Below are 19,303 nucleotides of genomic sequence, written 5' to 3'. Positions count from 1 at the left end.
CTCTGGTGAATTACTGACTGAACTGCTGACGCCTAATTGAAACCAACGCTGCAAATTTGGACCCGATTGAAACGTGTCGTATTTATATTTACTTATGTTAGTTACTTATATTAGTTACTTATTTTCTTAGTGCATTTTATTAACATTATTACTATCACCTTTACTATTATTAATATTATTAATATTGATTATTGTAATTGTTAGTTTTGTGTTGTTTTTTCCCCACTCTTTCTTTCTTTCGTTTTTTTTTCTTCTCTCCTTTTGCTGATTTAGTTTTGCCTGTATTCCTTCTCTTTTTACATTCCTTTTCTTGTCCCTCCTTATGCCCACGTGCTCTCCCTAATTTAATCTCTCTCTCCTTCCCTCCCCCCGTCCTCCTCCTCTAACTAAGATTAAGAAACCTTATCTCTTTTTTGATTTCCCTCGGTTTAACAATCAAAATGATTAATTAACTGTGACTAACTGTGAGTAATTGATTGTTGACTTAGGGGTTATACCAAGAACCTTAAATTAATTGGTATTTGACAGTTGATATTAAATAATACTGTGAAGGATTAATTAATAATTATTACATATAGTGTTTATAACAGCACTTATAGAACGTTGTAAGGCTTTTTAAGACTAAGCTTGAATTAACTTAAGGTAGACCTATACTATTAATAGTATTTATAATATTTATATTTATAATATCTATACTATTTATTATCTTTTATTAACTGTTAACCAAGACTTAATTAACTTACACAATCTTGATTACTATTAATATTAATATTAGAGTATAGTTTTTATGAAGGATTAACTATTTATCTTAAACTGTATTTAAATCTTATTTTTATCCAAACTCTACTCATATTCTGATTGAACACTATTGTAATTGACTAACTGCCAATAAGTGAACAATTAAGTGCTAGACATAGATATAATTAATTAGAAATCAGAAACTTTGCACCCTGTATTTGACCTTTCCCTACTACTATTGGAGAATCCAGCTGTATTAGAACGAACCTACCTATTTTAATCTCCCAAACAAGACTATTCTTGAACTGTGACTTAAATAACATCCCTATCTTCACGACTCAATTGAACACGTGGAAAGGTCACTACTTTGGGATAATTTGGATAATTTGGATAATTTGTCAACTATCTTCGTCTGGTTAGGGAGCATGACAACTAATTTCTCTAAATACCAAAAAAAAGCTACACCAGGAACTCCGACGATGCAAACTGTAAAACCAAACACAGAAATGGCAACCACTGACAAAAATTCTTTGCAATCGATTCAGGCCTCACTAAGTTTGATTCAAGAGTTTATGGTCCGCAGCCAAGAGGTAGCTACAGTTACTCAAGAAACCATAAGGCAAAACCACGAGGAAACAAAACAAAACTTTGAAAAGATGTCTGGAATTTAAGATTTAAAGAGGAACAATTAAAGCATGAACAATAAAAAATAAAATAATTTTGACTGTAACAAAAATAACAAAAATATTTAAACAAAATAATTGTGTATTAATTCTTTCTATCAGATTTTAGAGGAACATGATTGCTACATTCACTCCACTCCAAATAAAATAAGTGATAATTCCTAAAATCTCCATAACATCAAAACTATAAAAAAATAATCTCTGCTCTGTAGTGTACCAACCTAGAAAAAGTGTTGTCAAAAATAAGCACGTAAATTCCAGCATTTCGGATTTTTACATTCCCTCTGACAGTTTCCTTATGAGAATTGCAGCGTGTGATAGGAATAAGAACCTGCAAAATATATATGAGTATATTAGCCAGAAAGAACTTTGCTATTATTAACTTGGGGAATGAATGAATTAATGAATATGTTTTTAACCAGCCTGCCCAAAAAAATGCTTTCTTTATATGTTAACCAAAGGTTCCATGACTTTCAGCTCATAATCAGCAACCCATTGATTATTTATTAATTAAATTTATATATTACTCATTTCGCAATCAAGCGACTCTGGGCAACTTAAAATACATACCCTACTATAGTAAAAACAACAATATAAAACATTAAAATGTTAAATATTAAAGTTAACAAAATTAGCTAAGATAGGAACCAATATACAATGGGGAAGAGATGAAGTTTTCTTTTTAACCCACCTACTGCATTATAGAATGCTCCAGACCAATTAGCAGAACCAAGTTTTGATAAAATATTAATTGAAAGATACAGTAATGAGAAGGAAATAAAGAACAGAAGATTTTTCAGCAGCAACAGCCTTGTGCTTGATACTAATAACATAATGGATCAGAGATTCTTATGACAGGGATGGACAACCTAGAATTCAAATGCTCCCACATTTTTTAACCTCAGATCATCTTCACGCAGGGCAAATCCAAACAAAAATTAGCAGTATTGTTTCCTGCTATCTACAGATTAGAACTCTACTCCCACTAAACCTATAGCCTATTGTCTAGTTATATTTTTCAGGTAGAGATTTAGAATGATTTAGCTTTGATAGGAAGTAACTGGGATTTTTTAGTTTATTAGTTCATAATCGTAACAATTCTGTATAAAGGGTTAACTTACTCTGCATTGATCCAGAGAGGTTTCTTCTGATTGCTTATACACTACGCTGAATGATATACTTTTTGGGTCCGATGAAAACACCCAACTTATTGTAAGGCCGGTCTCGTCTACAGTGATTGGAATAATGCTATAAGTACTTGACTTAATAAACAGTTCTCTGGTACCTTCTCCAAACTTTAAAATATCATCCACTGTGAGAGGTAGCTTTAGCCTGAAGACAACAAAAAGAACAAAAAGAATAGTTGAACAACAAATGACACAAAATATGGAAACTCACTTCTTACTTGTAGGAAACATGTTATGGATCAGTGCTGTTAAAAGAAACAATTGTTTAAATGATTGTCCTTCTGCCCAATGACAGTTTCTTCCAAGTGAACATGGGGAAATAAGCTGGGCTTACATCAATTCTCCTGACTTCAGCAAACAGATCTCTGCATCTTGGGTCATTTCCAAATCATCAGATTCATCAACAGTTGAAGAGCTACAAGTGCTGTTTCTGAGGACACAGAAAATCAGATTTGATAATCAGATATTATTCTCAAAATATAAATAGAAATCTTCTGAAACTCCAGAATACAGATGGTTTATATGATAAGATTAAATAAAAATTAGCAAAATTAGCTATGGGAGAGAGATAGAATGGTTATGGAGTAGAGGAGGTGGTTCTCCTGTGTATTGTGTATGAAATAGATTATCTGGACCTCTTTCAGTCACGATTCAGATTCAGATATGAGATGGAAATGGCACTGATCATGCTTTAAGATGTATTGGTGGGAACAAGACAGGGATAGTTACATCTGTTTTTTCAGGACTTCACCTCTCAGCAGCTTGCGATGCCACTGATCATGGTATCCTTCTGGAATGGCTCTAATGCAGTGGTTCTGAACTTTTCTTTGGCCATGCCCCACCATCTCTAAAATCCTGATGCCCCTCCACCCCGTGACATGTAATTCATGTTATTCAAAAAGTGAACTCCTACTCACACAGAAGAAGCCTAAAAGGCCATTAACATGGTTTAAACAAGGTTTCAATTGCCCACATTAAAAATCAAATTGCCCTCCTGTGGGGCATGGGCTCCATGTTGGGAACCACTGTTCTGGTGGCTGGAGGGCACTGTATTATTCTGATTCACTTCCTTTCTTCAAGACATTCTCAGTTGTTGTTGTTGATCAGAGGCAAGAGTCTGATCTCCAGTCCCTGTTTTGCAGAGTCTCAAGACTCAGATTCAGTAAATAATTTATAGACAGCTTCAAATTCCTGTATTATTAGGGGAAAGGTTTAGAGGTTACAAGTTACACAAAGACAATAAATAAGAACAATTAGTAAGATTGTAGCTTAATCCTTATTTGTCTTAGCCTTATTTGCTACTCTGCAAAAGTTGTGCAAAAATGTTGTAAATTAAGAATGCTTTCAGAAATATAAGTGCTAATAGTTCATTTTTATCAATTAACAAAGTGCAAAGTAACGAAACAGAAGAGAAATCCAAATCTAATCAATATTTGGTGTGAACACCCTTTGTCTTCAAAACAACATCAATTCTTCTAGGTATACTTTCTTACAATTTTTGAAGGAACTCGGCAAATTCCTTCAAGGTTATTTCAAGCATCTTGGAAAACTAACCACATATCTTTGGTGAATGTAGGTTGCCTCAAATCGTTCTGTCTCATCTAAACCCAAACTGACTCAATAATGTTAAGATCAGGGCTCTGTGGGAGCCAAACCATTATTTCCAGGAGTCCTTGCTCTTTTTTATGCTGAAGATAGTTCTGAGTGACATTAGTTTTACGTATGAACAATTGCACTGCTGCAGAATAAATTTGGAGTCAATCAAATGCTTCCCTGATAGTATGGCATGATGCCTCTATTTTTTGACGATATATTTGATCCTGACCAAATCTCTAACTCCATTTGCTGAAATGCAGTCCCAAACTTGCAAGGAACCTCTACCATGCTTCACTGTTGCTTACAGACACTCATTATTGTACTGCTCTACAGTCCTTTGGCAAACAATCTGTCTCCTGCTATAGCCAAATCTTTCAAAACTTGAATCATCAGTTCAGAGCACCTGTTACCAGTTTTCTGCAACACAGTTCCTATATTTTTGTGCATAGTTGAATCATTTAGCTTTGTTTCCACATTGAACCTATGGCTTTCTGGCCACAATTCTTCCATGAAGACGTTCTGTCCAGACTACTCTTGACAGAGATGGGTCCCAGGGATTTCTTCCAGTTCTGCTGACGGCACTGCTGGACATCTTCCGATGTTGGAGGAAAGTAAGCACATCTTGTCTTTCATCTGTTACATTAAGTTTCTTTGGCCAATTACAGCATCAACAATCATCAACATTACCTGCTTCTTTGTGTTTCTTCAAAAGAGCTTGACAGCGCATCTTGAAATGCAGTCCACTTGAAATCTTTGCCTGGAGAAACATTGCTGATGCAGTATAATTACCAATTTTGCCTGTGTATGACCTGTGTCATGAAACTGTCATCCACAATCTTACTTTATTAGCGGAGTATGGCTGATTTCCTCCAAACATGTCTGCTGTATGGTAAGAGTTTCTTTATTCTTTTACCAACAATCTGCTAATTTTACTGCAAAAGCTGGTTCTTTAGCAGTGCTGTTGGTTTTGAATGAGATGACTTAGGAATGACAACTTTTTGGATGATCATGGACCCAGTAAGGGAGGGAGGCCTTGAAGATTCTAATTTCTTCTGGAAGTGTTTGACGTCATATGCATCTTCCTATCAGCAATTTCATTTTCCAAAGCATACATGAGTAGTAACTTTCACTTTTTAAATTTATTGTTTTATTTTGTTTTCTGCTTTAAAAGTTAATTAGCAGTTGTATGCTTATTTACTTCAACCCCTTGCTGGATTCTAAATAGTTTTTTCTTTTTTCTTTTCTTTTTGATATATGTTGCTCTGGATAATCTCTATCCTCTCTGTATGGAAACACTACAGCTATTTGGTGTGTGTGTGTGTGTGTGTGTGTGTGTGTGTGTAGTGTTTTTAGATTGTCATTACAGAATTTCTGTACTTTTTGAACTTCCAAAATATTTGGAGTTTATTTCCATTGGATTTTTCTTTTAACCTAGGATTGAAATATAGAGAAACATATAGAAAACGTCCCTTCTTTGTTCTTTAACTCCTCATCAAGTTTTACAGACTAAAAAATAGCTGAACAGTATCTGAAAGAAAGGAGGGTGGAGGACTATGCATTTCTGTTTTAAAAATTTGATGAGACAATTGTTGTATCCTGGAATGGCTACCTTGTAACTCTGTAAATAGTTTGTTCCTCTTTCCAGCGCTGTCTGAGCCCAAAGCAGGAAGTCGCTCCTGATTGGCTCAGACGCGGCCGGCTCTAGCTTTGGCGGGAACCGCAAATGTATAAAAGGAGCGGTTTCTCCAGGCAGAGTCGGTCGGTACTCGCTGAATTGTCACTTTACTTTGCTGAGCTGTCACTTGTTCTCTGAGCTGAATAAAAGTACCGATTGCTCAAAACCCTGCCTCTGGGTCTACTTCACTGGCGACGAACGGACGGAAGAATCGCGTGCAAAGATGAACAAAGTCCAGATCGGCCAGGCTCCGGAACTCTTCAATCCCGAGAAAACGACCTGGGACGAATACATGACCACCTTCGAGATCTTCCTCGAGGCGGCGGGAATACAGGACGCCGAAGCCGATCGCAGACGGGCTATTTTTCTTAATTACTGCGGCGCAGAAATCCGTGGACTGGCCCAAACGCTCACCGAACCGGAGCAAGCAAGAACCGTAGCGTGGGACGTCCTACAGGAAAAGCTAGCGAGCCATTTCAAGCCGACAAAACCGGCCATGGTTTTTCGGCATCAATTTTCCATGATGGCTCAGAAGGAAACCGAGTCGATCAACCAATTTACAACGCGGCTTCGAACGGTACTTGCCCAATGCAAGTTTAAAGACCCGGAAGCTCGCCTAACCGACGCCTTGGTTTTCGGCATGAAAAACAGCACAGTGAGGAATAAACTCCTCACCGAAGAAGAGCCGACTCTACAAACCGTGATTAAACTGGCGCAAACCGCAGAAGCAGCCGACGCAGCGGCTAAAGAATTAAAAGAGCACGGAAGGCGAGAACTCATTGCCAAAATTGACGCCGCGTCTTCCAGCGCCGTGGAATCAGACGACCTCAACCAACCAACTCACAGCGGAGACAACTGCCTCCTGGTGCAAGACCAGCCAAGACACCTGAGAGCTACTCACCCAGCCCCCTGCGCGGGCTGCCGGGGAAATCACCAGCGCCATCGATGCCCTTTCCGAGACGCTACATGCCGCCGCTGCAACCGGAGAGGCCACATCGCCATCGCTTGCAGAGCAACAACACCGGAAGACACTTTCGCCACACCACAATACCAGCGACCACAAAACCAGACCCCCCAATCGCGAGAAAGGAGACCGTTCCGCAACTCGGGTCAACGGAACTACCCAAACGCTAACCGCGACTACTATAGAGGTAACTCTCAATTTTCCGTGAATAACACGGCAACTAAAAAGGGGGCTAAAATTGTTATCTCATTGTTACTAAATAACCAGCCTTGCTCAATGGAGCTGGATACGGGCTCTAGATATACCATCATGCCCTGGGAAAAATTTAAACTGTATATGCCTAATGTGTCTAAGACTGACCTAAACCAAACCTCTTTGGTAATCAGAGACTTCCAAGGGGGGGTAATCTCGGTCCTGGGAACAGCTAATGTACCTATCACATTCAAGAATGTTAAATGTACCCTTCCAATGCTTATTGTAACGGGGGCCAAGCACTCTCTTCTGGGTTTAGCGTGGATGGAACCGTTGGGAATCGAGATTTCGGGTGTGTATAATGTTAACTGTGATAATATGCCTAACTTTGTTAAAGAATTCCCTGAAGTGTTCAGCCCCACCTTGGGATTGTACAAGGGGCCCCCTATATCATTCTCTATTGACCCCAAGGTCCCACCGATCAGACTAAAACCTCGCAGGGTCCCCCTTCCGCTTCTCCCCAAACTAGACATACAGCTGGATAAACTCATTAGCCAAGGTATCTTGGTCCCTGTGGAACAGGGGCCATGGGAAACTCCAATAGTTACACCTCTGAAACCAGATGGTTCTTTAAGAGTTTGCGCTGATTACAAATCAACCCTGAATAAGGCACTCCAACACCACCCCTACCCCATCCCAGTTGTGCAGCAACTGCTACACTCCCTGGGGGAGGGGAAAAGGTTCGCAAAGATCGACCTGGCGCAAGCTTACCAGCAACTTCCGGTCGATGAACAAACAGCAAACGCTCAGACAATTGTAACGCACAGGGGGGCTTTCAAATGCACGAGGTTACAGTTTGGGGTAAGCATAGCCCCAGGAATATTCCAGAGCATTATGGAACGCCTTTTGTCAGGGGTAAATGGGGCAATTCCATACTTTGATGACATCTTAATTGCAGGGGAAAACCAGGAGCAAGTAAACAAAAGAATAAGGGAAGTACTTAAGAGGTTGCAGGACAAAGGTTTAAGGATCAAGCCTGATAAATGTGTCTGGGGAACCAACAGTATAGAATTCCTAGGATATAAAATAGATAAGGAAGGCATCCACCCCACAACAGAGAAGCTGAGAGCAATTAGAGAAGCCCCAGAGCCACGAGATAAGAATGAGTTGCAGGCATTTTTAGGCCTCCTTAATTTTTATTCCGTTTTTTTAAAGCAGAAGGCAACAGTAGCAGAGCCTCTCCATCGTTTACTCCAGAAGGAAGCCCGCTGGACATGGGGGAAAACTGAACGTGAAGCTTTTTCTCAAATAAAAAATTTATTAACTTCTAAAAGCGTAGTAGTCCAATATAGTGCTTCGCTACCCATTAGACTCACGTGCGACGCTTCGCCGTACGGCATAGGAGGAGTCCTAGCTCACGTTCTACCTAATAAGACAGAGGCCCCGATAGCATTTTTTTCAAGAACCATGTCCAGCACAGAGAGGAATTATAGCCAGTTAGACAAGGAGGCTTTAGCATTAGTGGCAGGGGTAAAGAAGTTTCACAATTATATTTTTGGAAGAAGTTTTGAGCTAGTCACTGACCACAAGCCCCTACTAGGTCTGCTAGCCCCCGACAAGCCCACTCCACCTTTTATGTCTCCAAGACTAATCAGATGGGCTCTTTTCCTCTCAGGGTATCAGTATGAGCTCACCCACAAGGGGGGAAAGGAAATCAATCACGCGGACGGCCTCAGCAGGTGCCCCATAACAGACTTAGTGGAAGACCCTGTTCCTTCCACAGATGTGTTAATGATAGACCTCGAGGAAAACCCACTAACCACAGCAAAAGAGGTAGCTGCACACACGCAGCAAGACCAAATTCTTAAACAAGTGGTGAACTGTGTTCTTAAGGGATGGCAAAATGATGTTGTGAAGCCTGAATTGTGTGATTTTAAAAACAAAAGACTTGAGTTATCGTATGTTAAGGGTTGTCTGTTGTGGGGAGATAGAGTGATCATCCCAAAAAATATAAGGGAAAAGGTACTCAAAATGTTACATGTGGGCCATCCTGGGATTGTCAGGATGAAGAGTTTGGCAAGGGGGCATTTATGGTGGCCAGGGCTGGATGCTGATATTGAAAATTGGGTTTCAAAGTGTGACCCGTGCCAAGAGTCACGGCCTAGTCCCCCCAAAACAACTCCGGCTGAGTGGGAACAGCCTGCTGGTCCTTGGTCTAGAATCCACATTGATTTTGCTGGCCCGGTGGGGTCCCAGTATTTTTTAATAGCGGTTGATGCCTTCTCCAAATGGGTGGAAATAATAGCAATGAACAATATAACCACAAGTGCCACCATCAAGGTATTGAGTAGACTGTTTGCATCCCATGGTTGCCCAGATATCTTAGTGTCTGACAATGGGCCTCAGCTAACAGCCAGGCAATTCGAATTGTTCTTAGATGGCCTAGGGGTCAGGCATGCCCTCATCTCACCTTATTCGCCCTGGGCTAACGGATTGGCAGAACGTTACGTTCGGGTGGCAAAGGAGGCATTGCGCAGGTCAGGCCCTGGGGATGTGCAACAAAACTTGGACCAATTCTTACTAACCCAGCACATTACCCCTAACTCACACACACATGTAAGCCCTGCAGAGTTATTGATGGGAAGAAAGTTGAGGTCACCACTAGACAGGCTAAACCCAAGGTTCTGTATTAATAATAACCAAATGTGTGTAAAACCTGAAAGAGAAATGTATTTGGGACAAAATGTATATGTAAAAAGCTTTGATGGAAATGTAAACTGGATGAAAGGAATTGTTGTTAAGCAAAATGCACCCAAAACTTATATTGTAAAACTGGAGGATGGTCGTTTGTGGAAACGACACATAGACCACATTCGAAAGCGAGCAGAAAATCAATTGCCACAAACCGCTGACATGGACTCTCCCCCTTCAACAGACTTTTGTACATTGCCCGAGCTAAGAAACACGCAAAGAGACTTATCGGGCCAGGGGGAACCATCCAGCGACGCCGAGCCATCCTCGTCCTCCGAAGCCTTCGTTGGGCCCGCCAGGCCAAGTCCGCCGCGCCGGGAGAACAGCGGCGAGCCATCCTCCACAGTCGATGGCGAAGGAGAAATTGAACTGCGCAGGTCAGCGCGAGCTCCTCGGAGGCCCCACCGATTGGACGACTTTGTCACATGGCTTTCTTGATGGATGTGTCCAACTATGAGGGGAGGGGTGTTGTATCCTGGAATGGCTACCTTGTAACTCTGTAAATAGTTTGTTCCTCTTTCCAGCGCTGTCTGAGCCCAAAGCAGGAAGTCGCTCCTGATTGGCTCAGACGCGGCCGGCTCTAGCTTTGGCGGGAACCGCAAATGTATAAAAGGAGCGGTTTCTCCAGGCAGAGTCGGTCGGTACTCGCTGAATTGTCACTTTACTTTGCTGAGCTGTCACTTGTTCTCTGAGCTGAATAAAAGTACCGATTGCTCAAAACCCTGCCTCTGGGTCTACTTCAACAATAATGTTCCTGCAAAAGAGGGGGGCATGGCAGCATGGAGTTCCCTGTGCTCCATAGGGGAATCTTGAATCCTAGCTGCTTGGAGACCTGTTGCCAACTAGTACCAGGTCAGAACTGGTCTGGAGAGGTGGGGACAAAGAAAGGCATTTGCCGGTAGACTGGGTGTGTGTGTAGCAACCCCCCCCCCCCGGGAGCTGACACCAGCCCCATAGCCAGCGGTAACAGATAACAACTGTGTTATACTAGCAGCAGCGGCCACAAATGGCTTGATAGATCAAGGAGATCGGAATCACCTGGGAAACAAGGTTGAAGCTTACATGTTGGAGAGAGAGGAAGACAAACGGAAGCTAATGAGTGCTTTGCTGATACAACGATGAAAAAGAAAAATTTTAAAATTTAAATGGGAACCAAAGGATTTCAAAATAGAGAAGGTGGCTATCTAGCAAGTAGAATAACCATAGAGAAACTAAACTAAAAGAAACTGGAATTAAAGACCAATTTTGAGAGTTTTGTTATAACAGACTTGGTGGAGATTTAAGTGACTGGGAAAATTAAATCTGAACAGAATATTTTGTACAGGCTAAGTGGATTTAAAGGAATACTTTTTGAAATGAAAAAGCCAATCTGGGATATTGGAAACAGAAAACACCATCCATCATCCACATCTGCCTTAAACCAGGAGGAGACGGACCGTTGAACTTACCTGAATGGTCTTCTTGATGCACTGCGAGGAGAGTCCAACATGGGTGATACTTCAGCCTGATTGGTTAGGGACTGAGTTAAAATAGAATATTAATTAGCTCTGCCCTGTAGCCACCTCCTATAGCTCAGTTAATTAAAACGAAGGAGTAGTGCAATCAACACAACTTTATTAACTCAACAGTGGAACAACAACTGAGCCCCTGGGCCAAATGGCTGGGATGGGTTTGGACTCTCCTCGCAGTGCATCGAGAAGACCGTTCAGGTAAGTTCAACGGTCCTTCTCCAATGCACTGCTGCGGAGAGTCCAACATGGGATATACCCAAGATTAAGATAACAGGGTGGGAGACGGCTGGACCAAGGGCGTATGCGATTCACACACCCTCTGCAGCACTCTACGGTCAAAGGCCGCCTCTGAGGACCCAAAGGAGTCCAGTTTGTAATGTTTGATGAAAGTGTTTGGTGTGGCCCAAGTTGCAGCTCGGCAGATGTCTTCCAAAGGAGCCTGTGAGGACCACGCTGCTGAAGTTGCCGCGCTCCTTGTGGAGTGTGCAGTAATGTTCCCCGGTGCAGTTCTTGAACGAGAGTTGTATGCGGTAACAATGCAGGATGTCACCCAGCGACTAAGCGTTGTTGGAGATATTCTAGTTCCCATTGTAGATGGTGCAAAGGAAACAAATAATGCTTCTGTTTTACGGAATGGAGCTGTCCGACGAATGTAGATCTTAACAGCTCAACGAACATCCAGCTTGTGCCAGCGCAATTCCAGGGGATGGTTCCCATGTGCGCAGAAGTCTGGAAGAACAATGTCATTGGATCTATGGAACAAGGTGTTAACTTTCATTAGAAATGTAGGGTCAAGACGTAGGACCACCCGATTCGGGTGGAAGAGACATAAGTCCTGTCTAACAGATAAGGCCGTAAGTTCGGACACTCTCCTGGCCGATGTGATAGCCACTAAGAAGACAGTTTTAAAGGACAAAAGCCACAAAGAAATATTGCGGAGCGGCTCGAAGGGAGATGCAGTCAAGGTGTCTAACACGAAGGAAAGGTCCCATGACGGAAACCTGTGTACTGTTTGAGGTCGTAGATTCGAAGCTCCCCTCAGAAAGTCCCTCACCCAAGGATGGTGAGAGATGGATCTCCAGTCGTCTAGTTTGACTATGGTGGAGATGGAAGCTACCTGTCTGCGTAGGGTATTAGGGACAAGTCCCCTATCCAATCCCGACTGTAAGAATGACAAAATATGTTCTACTGATGAAGACTGTGGTTCCATCCCTTTGTTAGTGCAAAATTGGTGGAATGCTGTCCAGGTAGTTTGATAAATCCTAGTGGTGGAGGGTCTCCGGGCGGCTTGAATGGTTGAAATCACATCCTCCGGAAGTGCCTTCATTCTGTCCCCCTCAAGTGCCACACGGCAAGTTTCCACCATTGAGGATCTGGGTGGTAAACTGATCCCTGGCTGAGGGAGACAAGACTGATTGGAATTCGCCATGGTGGAGATATTGACAGGTCCATTAAGTCCGCAAACCATGGACGTCGAGGCCAGTAAGGAGCTATGAAGAGTACCTCGGCTCTCTCCATTATCAGCTTGGTAATCGCCCGGTGGATGAGGGACACAGGTGGGAAGGCGTACAGCAGGCCATTCGGCCATGGGCTCCTGAGGGCATTGATCCTCTCGGCTCCCAGTGATGGGAATCGAGAGAAAAAGCGACACAGGTGAGTGTTCTCTGATGTGCCGAACAGGTCTACCAGCAGTGTCCCATATTTGTTTGCCACTGCCTGAAATGCTTTCTGCCCTAGTTGCCACTCTGCTGGATGGAGAGTGGACCGGCTGAGCCAGTCCGCTTGTACGTTTTCCACCCTGGAAATGTGCTCCGCCCTGAGAGAGAGTAGATTTGTCTCTGCCCAAGTCATGAGGGCATCTGCTTCCTGCATTAGTGTGCCTTATCTCGTCCCACCCTGGTGATTTATGTGGGATCGAGTGGCCACATTGTCCGTGAATATTAGGATATGGTTGTCCTGGCACACTGCCTGGAAGGCCTGCAGGGCTAAGAAAACCGCTCTCAGCTCCAGTAGGTTGATATTGGTTTCTGATAAGTCTGTGGTCGTCCACAATCCCTGTGTGACTTGTGTTTCGGAATGGCCCCCCCCAGCCATAGTTCCCTCTAAGCTGAGCAGTGAGCAATGGCTCACTTAAAAATCATGATCAACTCAGAGTTTTTCAAACCTGCCCAGAAGCCGAGAGGGAAAGAGTGAGAGGGAAAGAGTGCTGCCCAGTCCCGAAGGGACTGCCGCTCAGACACTATACTTTTCCGCCCACCCCCCAAAAAAATTAGAGGGAACACTGCCCCCAGCCCCTGAGGCTCGCGTCTGTAGTAATGACCACCTCTTTCTGCCTCAAGAAGGGGGAACCCCGAAGAAGGGTGGGTGACCGCCACCATGCCAGTGAACGTCTGACTCTCCTTGGTAGTGGCACCAGGCGTGGCGAATGGCTGGATCGTCTCCGCTGATACGGGAGGAGGAACCATTGCAGAGGCCTGGTGTGCAGGCGGGCCCAAGGTACAATGTCGATGCAGGACACAAATGTCCCTAGGACCTGTGACAGGAAGGCGAGGGACACTTGTTTCTTGTGACAAAGAAGATCCACCATGTCTCGAATTTTCTGTCGACGTTCGTCTGAGAGAAACACCTTGCCTACTTGAGAGTCTATTATTGTACCCAGGTGCAGGATACATGTAGTGGGAGTCAGATGGCTCTTGGGGAGGTTGACAGTGAAGCCATGCTCCTCCAAGGCTTGAATGGTTACGTTTAGGTCCGTTTGTGCCCTCTTGGGATCCCTTGATAGGATGACAATATCGTCCAGGTACGCCATCAGACGCACTGAATGGGATCTGAGGGATGCTGTCAAAATGTCCAGGAGCTTGGTGAAGGTCCTTGGTGCGGAAGACAAGCCAAAGGGCATTGCTCGGTACTGATAATGATTGTCGTTGACGCAGAACCTTAGGTATTTGCGGTGATCTATATGCACTGGTACGTGCAGATATGCCTCCTTTAAATCTATGGAGGTCATCCAGTCGCTTCTTCTTATAAAGGAAAGGATAGTGCGGAGGGAGTGCATCTTGAATCTGACATACTTGACGTACAGATTGAGCTGCTTCAGGTTTAAGATCAGCCTGCAACCCCCCGATGCTTTGGGAACCACAAATAATACGGAATAATATCCCAGGCCCTGTTGGTCTAGTGGCACTGGTTCTATTGCTCCTATGTCCAACAGATGGTGAACCTCGCTCTGCAAGAGAGCCCTCTTGTGTGCACAGCTGATCCAAGGACATCTGATGAAACGTTGCTGCATAAGACAGATAAAGTTGATCTTGAGGCCCTGTGAAATAGTATTGAGGGCCCAAGTGTCTGTGGTGGTGCTGTTCCAAGTTGTTGCAAATGCTTGGAGACGGCCCCCGATAGGAGTTTGTATCTCCCAGTCATTTTTGTCCACGGAATCCCTTCTGATTAATGTTTCTGTAGGGCTTCCTGGACTGCTGGTATTGTCTTCCTCTATTTCCGTATCCGCCTCTGTCGTTCCGGAAAGATCCTTGGTTATATACACCTCAATATGGTCTCGTAGTCTGGGCGTTTGCCGTGGCAGTCTCATAGAAACATAGAAACATAGAAGACTGACGGCAGAAAAAGACCTCATGGTCCATCTAGTCTGCCCTTATACTATTTCCTGTATTTTATCTTACAGTGGATATATGTTTATCCCAGGCATGTTTAAATTCGGTTACTGTGGATTTACCAACCACGTCTGCTGGAAGTTTGTTCCAAGGATCTACTACTCTTTCAGTAAAATAATATTTTCTCATGTTGCCTTTGATCTTTCCCCCAACTAACTTCAGATTGTGTCCCCTTGTTCTTGTGTTCACTTTCCTGTTAAAAACACTTCCCTCCTGAACCCTATTTAACCCTTTAACATATTTATGTTTCGATCATGTCCCCCCTTTTCCTTCTGTCTTCCAGACTATACAGATTGACTTCATTAAGTCTTTCCTGATACGTTTTATACTTAAGACCTTCCACCATTCTTGTAGCCCGTCTTTGGACCCGTTCAATTTTGTCAATATCTTTTTGTAGGTGAGGTCTCCAGAACTGAACACAGTACTCCAAATGTGGTCTCACCAGCGCTCTATATAAGGGGATCACAATCTCCCTCTTCCTGCTTGTTATACCTCTAGCTATGCAGCCAAGCATCCTACTTGCCTTTCCTACCGCCCGACCACACTGCTCACCCATTTTGAGACTGTCAGAAATCACTACCCCTAAATCCTTCTCTTCTGAAGTTTTTGCTAACACAGAACTGCCAATGCAATACTCAGATTGAGGATTCCTTTTCCCCAAGTGCATTATTTTACATTTGGAAACATTAAACTGCAGTTTCCATTGCTTTGACCATTTATCTAGTAACACTAAATCATTTACCATATTACAGACCCCTCCAGGAATATCAACCCTATTGCACACTTTAGAGTCATCGGCAAATAGGCAAACCTTCCCTACCAAACCTTCCCCTATGTCACTCACAAACATATTAAAAAGAATAGGACCCAAAACAGACCGTTGTGGCACACCGCTTGTAACCTGTCTCTGCTCAGAATACTCGCCATTAACAATAACTCTATGATGTCTATGCTTCAGCCAGCTTGAAATCCACTGAACTATCCAGGGATTAAGTCCAATCTTCACTAATTTATCTATCAGCTCTTTATGTGGAACCGTATCAAAGGCTTTGCTGAAGTCCAGATAGGCAATATCCACGGCACCACCTTGATCCAACACCTTTGTGACATAGTCAAAGAACTCAATGAGATTAGTCTGACACGATTTGCCTTCAGTAAAGCCATGCTGATTTGGGTCCAATAAGTTATTGTTTTTTAGATGCTGATTTATCCTCTTTTTGAGTAGAGTCTCCATCATTTTAACTACAACTGATGTCAAGCTAACTGGCCTGTAGTTACCAGCTTCTTCTCTACTGCCCTTCTTGTGGATAGGCACAACACTGGCCATTCTCCAATCCTCAGGAACATCTCCTGGTAACAGGGATTGGTTAAACAAATCAGTCAGGGGGGTAGCAATGACAGATCTGAGTTCTTTAAGAACTCTGGGGTGGATGCCATCTGGACCCATTGCCTTATTTATCTTTAATCTTTCAAGTTCTTCTAAGACATCGGCTTCTAAGATCACTGGAGCTGAATCCGTACAGCTGGAAGCAATGCTATATCCCTCTATAGTATTATTTTGTAAGGTGTCTTTTGAGAAAACTGAACAGAAGTAGCTATTGAAATGGTCAGCGATCTCCTTATTCCCATCAATGCATGTATTATTCCCGGTACTAAGCTTTGTGATGCTGCAGTTTTTCTTCTTCCTATCACTAATATATCTGAAGAAGGTTTTATCCCCCTTCTTTACAGATTTTGCTATTTCTTCCTCTTTTGAGGCTTTAGCAGCATATATTATCTGTTTCGCCTCCTTCTGTCTCATTTTATACACCTCTCTATCAGCTATACTTCCAGACTCTTTATACCTCCTATAGGCAGCCTTTTTTTCCATTGACTATAGCCCTTACATCATTGCTAAACCATAGCGGTTTCTTCTTCCTTTTACCTTTAGTTACTTGCTTTACATAAAGTCTTGTGGCTTTTAAGATGGCCTTTTTTAATACAGTCCGCTGGGTTTTAATACAGTCCTGACGAAAGGGCTGCCTGCGGAAGTATGGTGTTTGACATCGGTCTGTGCGTTTGGCCGATTTCTTCTTGTCCTTATCCTCTATAAGGACCTTGTCCAAAGATTGACCAAAGAGTTCGGACCCGTGGAAAGGTGCTGAAGCCAAATGCCATTTAGATTTCGCGTCGGCTTGCCACGATCGTAGTCAGAGCATTCTGCGAGGATAAGGTTGTCGCCATCGCCCTGGAGGCAAACTTGGCTGCGTTCAAGGTTGCATCAGCTGAAAATTCTGATGCTAAGATCAGTTTACTTAAGTCCTGCCTGAGACGTCCATCTTCTGGCCCTACTCTGGTCTGCATTTCCTGTAATCAGAGTATGCAGGCTCTATTGAAGAATGAAGCAGCCGATGCCGCTCTCAGAGGCCATGAGGCCATCTGGTGGGTCTTACGTATTAAGGTTTCAGCCCTCTTATCATCTGGCTTTAGTCCCTCAGCGAGTTCTGACGGGACCAGCGCGTTCGAGACCAAGCTCGCAACGGGTTGATCAATCGTTGGGAAGGCTAGCAGGTCTTCAATTTCAGGATCGAAAGTGTAAAATTTACGATCCAGCATGGAAGGTCCCTGTGCCGCCGCCAGATGTTGCCACGGGCGCTTGACACTTTCCATAAATATCTGTGAAGATGGGATGTGGCACGATTCTGGTTGCGGTTCCGTAAACAGTCGCGCTGCTGGTTGAAGGCCAGTAGCCGCTTCGGCAGGTTTGGATGAAGCTGACACGGTGGTAACCTGTTTAGCCTTCCTTAACATGACATCATATAGGGCTGGCTTGAACAGCATTACCGAAATGGGTTGTTCTGGAGGAGGACCTTCATCCTCCGATAACTCGCATTCATGGTCTGTATCTACCTCCCCTTCATCCATCTCAGATTCATTTGGGAAGGAATAAGAAGAAGGTGGGACCGCCCATAAGTCCCTTCTGGGTGGCTTGGTCTGTGGTCTGGCCTTCTGCTGAGAACCAATGGACAAACCGTGTGTGTACGCATTAGTTAGCAATTCTTGTAATGCTGGGGGCATAGTCTGCCATGTCTCATTGGCTCGAAGCCCCGCTGCTGATGGAGTGAAGGTTGCTGATGGAAGCTGGGGTCCATACGTTGACTGAGGAGGCTGAGACCATGGCTGGGCCTGAGGTAATGTGAACTCATGGCGCTGGGTCATGTCAGCTGGTTGAGAGCCATAAGCTTGTCTATCTGGAGATAGATCTGTGGTATGGGCTGATGTTGCTGACCCCATTTGAGTCCCTGGGGAGCAGGGGGGCAACCACTGAGGTAACACTGGCTGTGCCAAGGACGCTGGTTGAGAAGGAGTAGGTGGATTCAGCGAGGCCTGCCTTTGGGCAGCCTCCAGCTGCGCCTCTAGGGCTTTAATCCTTCTCTCTGCTTCCTTTAGATTGGAAGATGCTTTAGCCTTGGGTTTTGAGGAGTGAGGCTTACTGGTAAGCTTTGGGGCCTCCTCCCTGCCAGGTGTGGGCTCCATAGGGGCACTGGTGCTCGGGTCTGTCGTATCAACGTGGTACTCACGATCAGAACTCCGAAATATCGCTGTGAAGAATATATCAATCACGATGTCACAAGCGAGCAAAAAGGCTTTCCTGTCTGAATAGCTCAGAAACGGCAGCCAAAATGGCGATTGCCCCTCAGAGAGTAGGCATGACCTTCCTCCTGTGTAAATTGGCGGGCTAAGGTGCTCCAAAATGGCACCACTGATTCGCGTCCTCCGCCATTACTGCAACAAAAACGGGCGCACTGCCACCTTGGCGACTCCTCAGACGCGCGCCCGTCAATTGGGCTTGCCCGATTTTTTGGAGGGTCCAGGAGGTCCGCCGCCGCCCAAATCGACGGTTTCGCCGCCTTGATGATCAGCTGAGAAGCGGCAGTCTTGTGAGCGCACCGCCGTTTGAAACAGCTATCGGAAGCCATTTACCAGCTGTAGGGCGGTCTTTGCGCGCGGCGCCTGAAACGGCAGATTCCACTGCTTCCCCTTGGGACTTTGTCCGGTAATTGGGGAGCCGCAGGGAGAGGGGGGGGGATTTTTCAGGGGGGGGGGGTGCCGCAGAGGCAACTGTACCTTCGCCCCACTCGTTTCCAGGAGGTCTGGCCACGGAGGCCAGGGACCCCATTATCTTACCCCCGGCTCTGTTCTTGCCCACTAGGCTTGAAGAGGGGTATGGCCACGGAGGCTAGGGACCCGACCTAGGGAGAGCCAGACCTCTGGGTGGTGCTCACGGAGAGCAGAGACCCTGAGGAGGTAAAAGGATGCAGGCTGTGCCCTCGGAGGGCCTAAGCCTGGTCTCTTCTG

The 19,303-nt window shown here is 44.3% G+C and overlaps 1 protein-coding gene across 5 annotated transcripts in view; it reads right to left on the bottom strand.

Annotated features, from left to right (window-relative positions):
- The window catches only part of FYCO1 (FYVE and coiled-coil domain autophagy adaptor 1), a 248,555-nt gene that overhangs the window by 12,655 nt on the left and 216,597 nt on the right, over positions 1 to 19,303 (bottom strand). For all 5 annotated transcript variants that reach the window (XM_070727677.1, XM_070727682.1, XM_070727678.1 and 2 more), the window contains exons 15-17: positions 2,943 to 3,038; positions 2,543 to 2,753; positions 1,643 to 1,752 (exon numbers count right to left, since the gene is read on the bottom strand). In XM_070727677.1, coding sequence (XP_070583778.1) covers positions 1,643 to 1,752; positions 2,543 to 2,753; positions 2,943 to 3,038 — 417 coding nt within the window. The remainder of the gene's footprint in view (positions 1 to 1,642; positions 1,753 to 2,542; positions 2,754 to 2,942; positions 3,039 to 19,303) is intronic.

Source organism: Erythrolamprus reginae, chromosome Z (assembly GCF_031021105.1).
Source record: "Erythrolamprus reginae isolate rEryReg1 chromosome Z, rEryReg1.hap1, whole genome shotgun sequence".
Lineage (NCBI taxonomy): Eukaryota > Metazoa > Chordata > Lepidosauria > Squamata > Dipsadidae > Erythrolamprus > Erythrolamprus reginae.
This window is presented reverse-complemented; position numbering and strand designations above follow the sequence as displayed.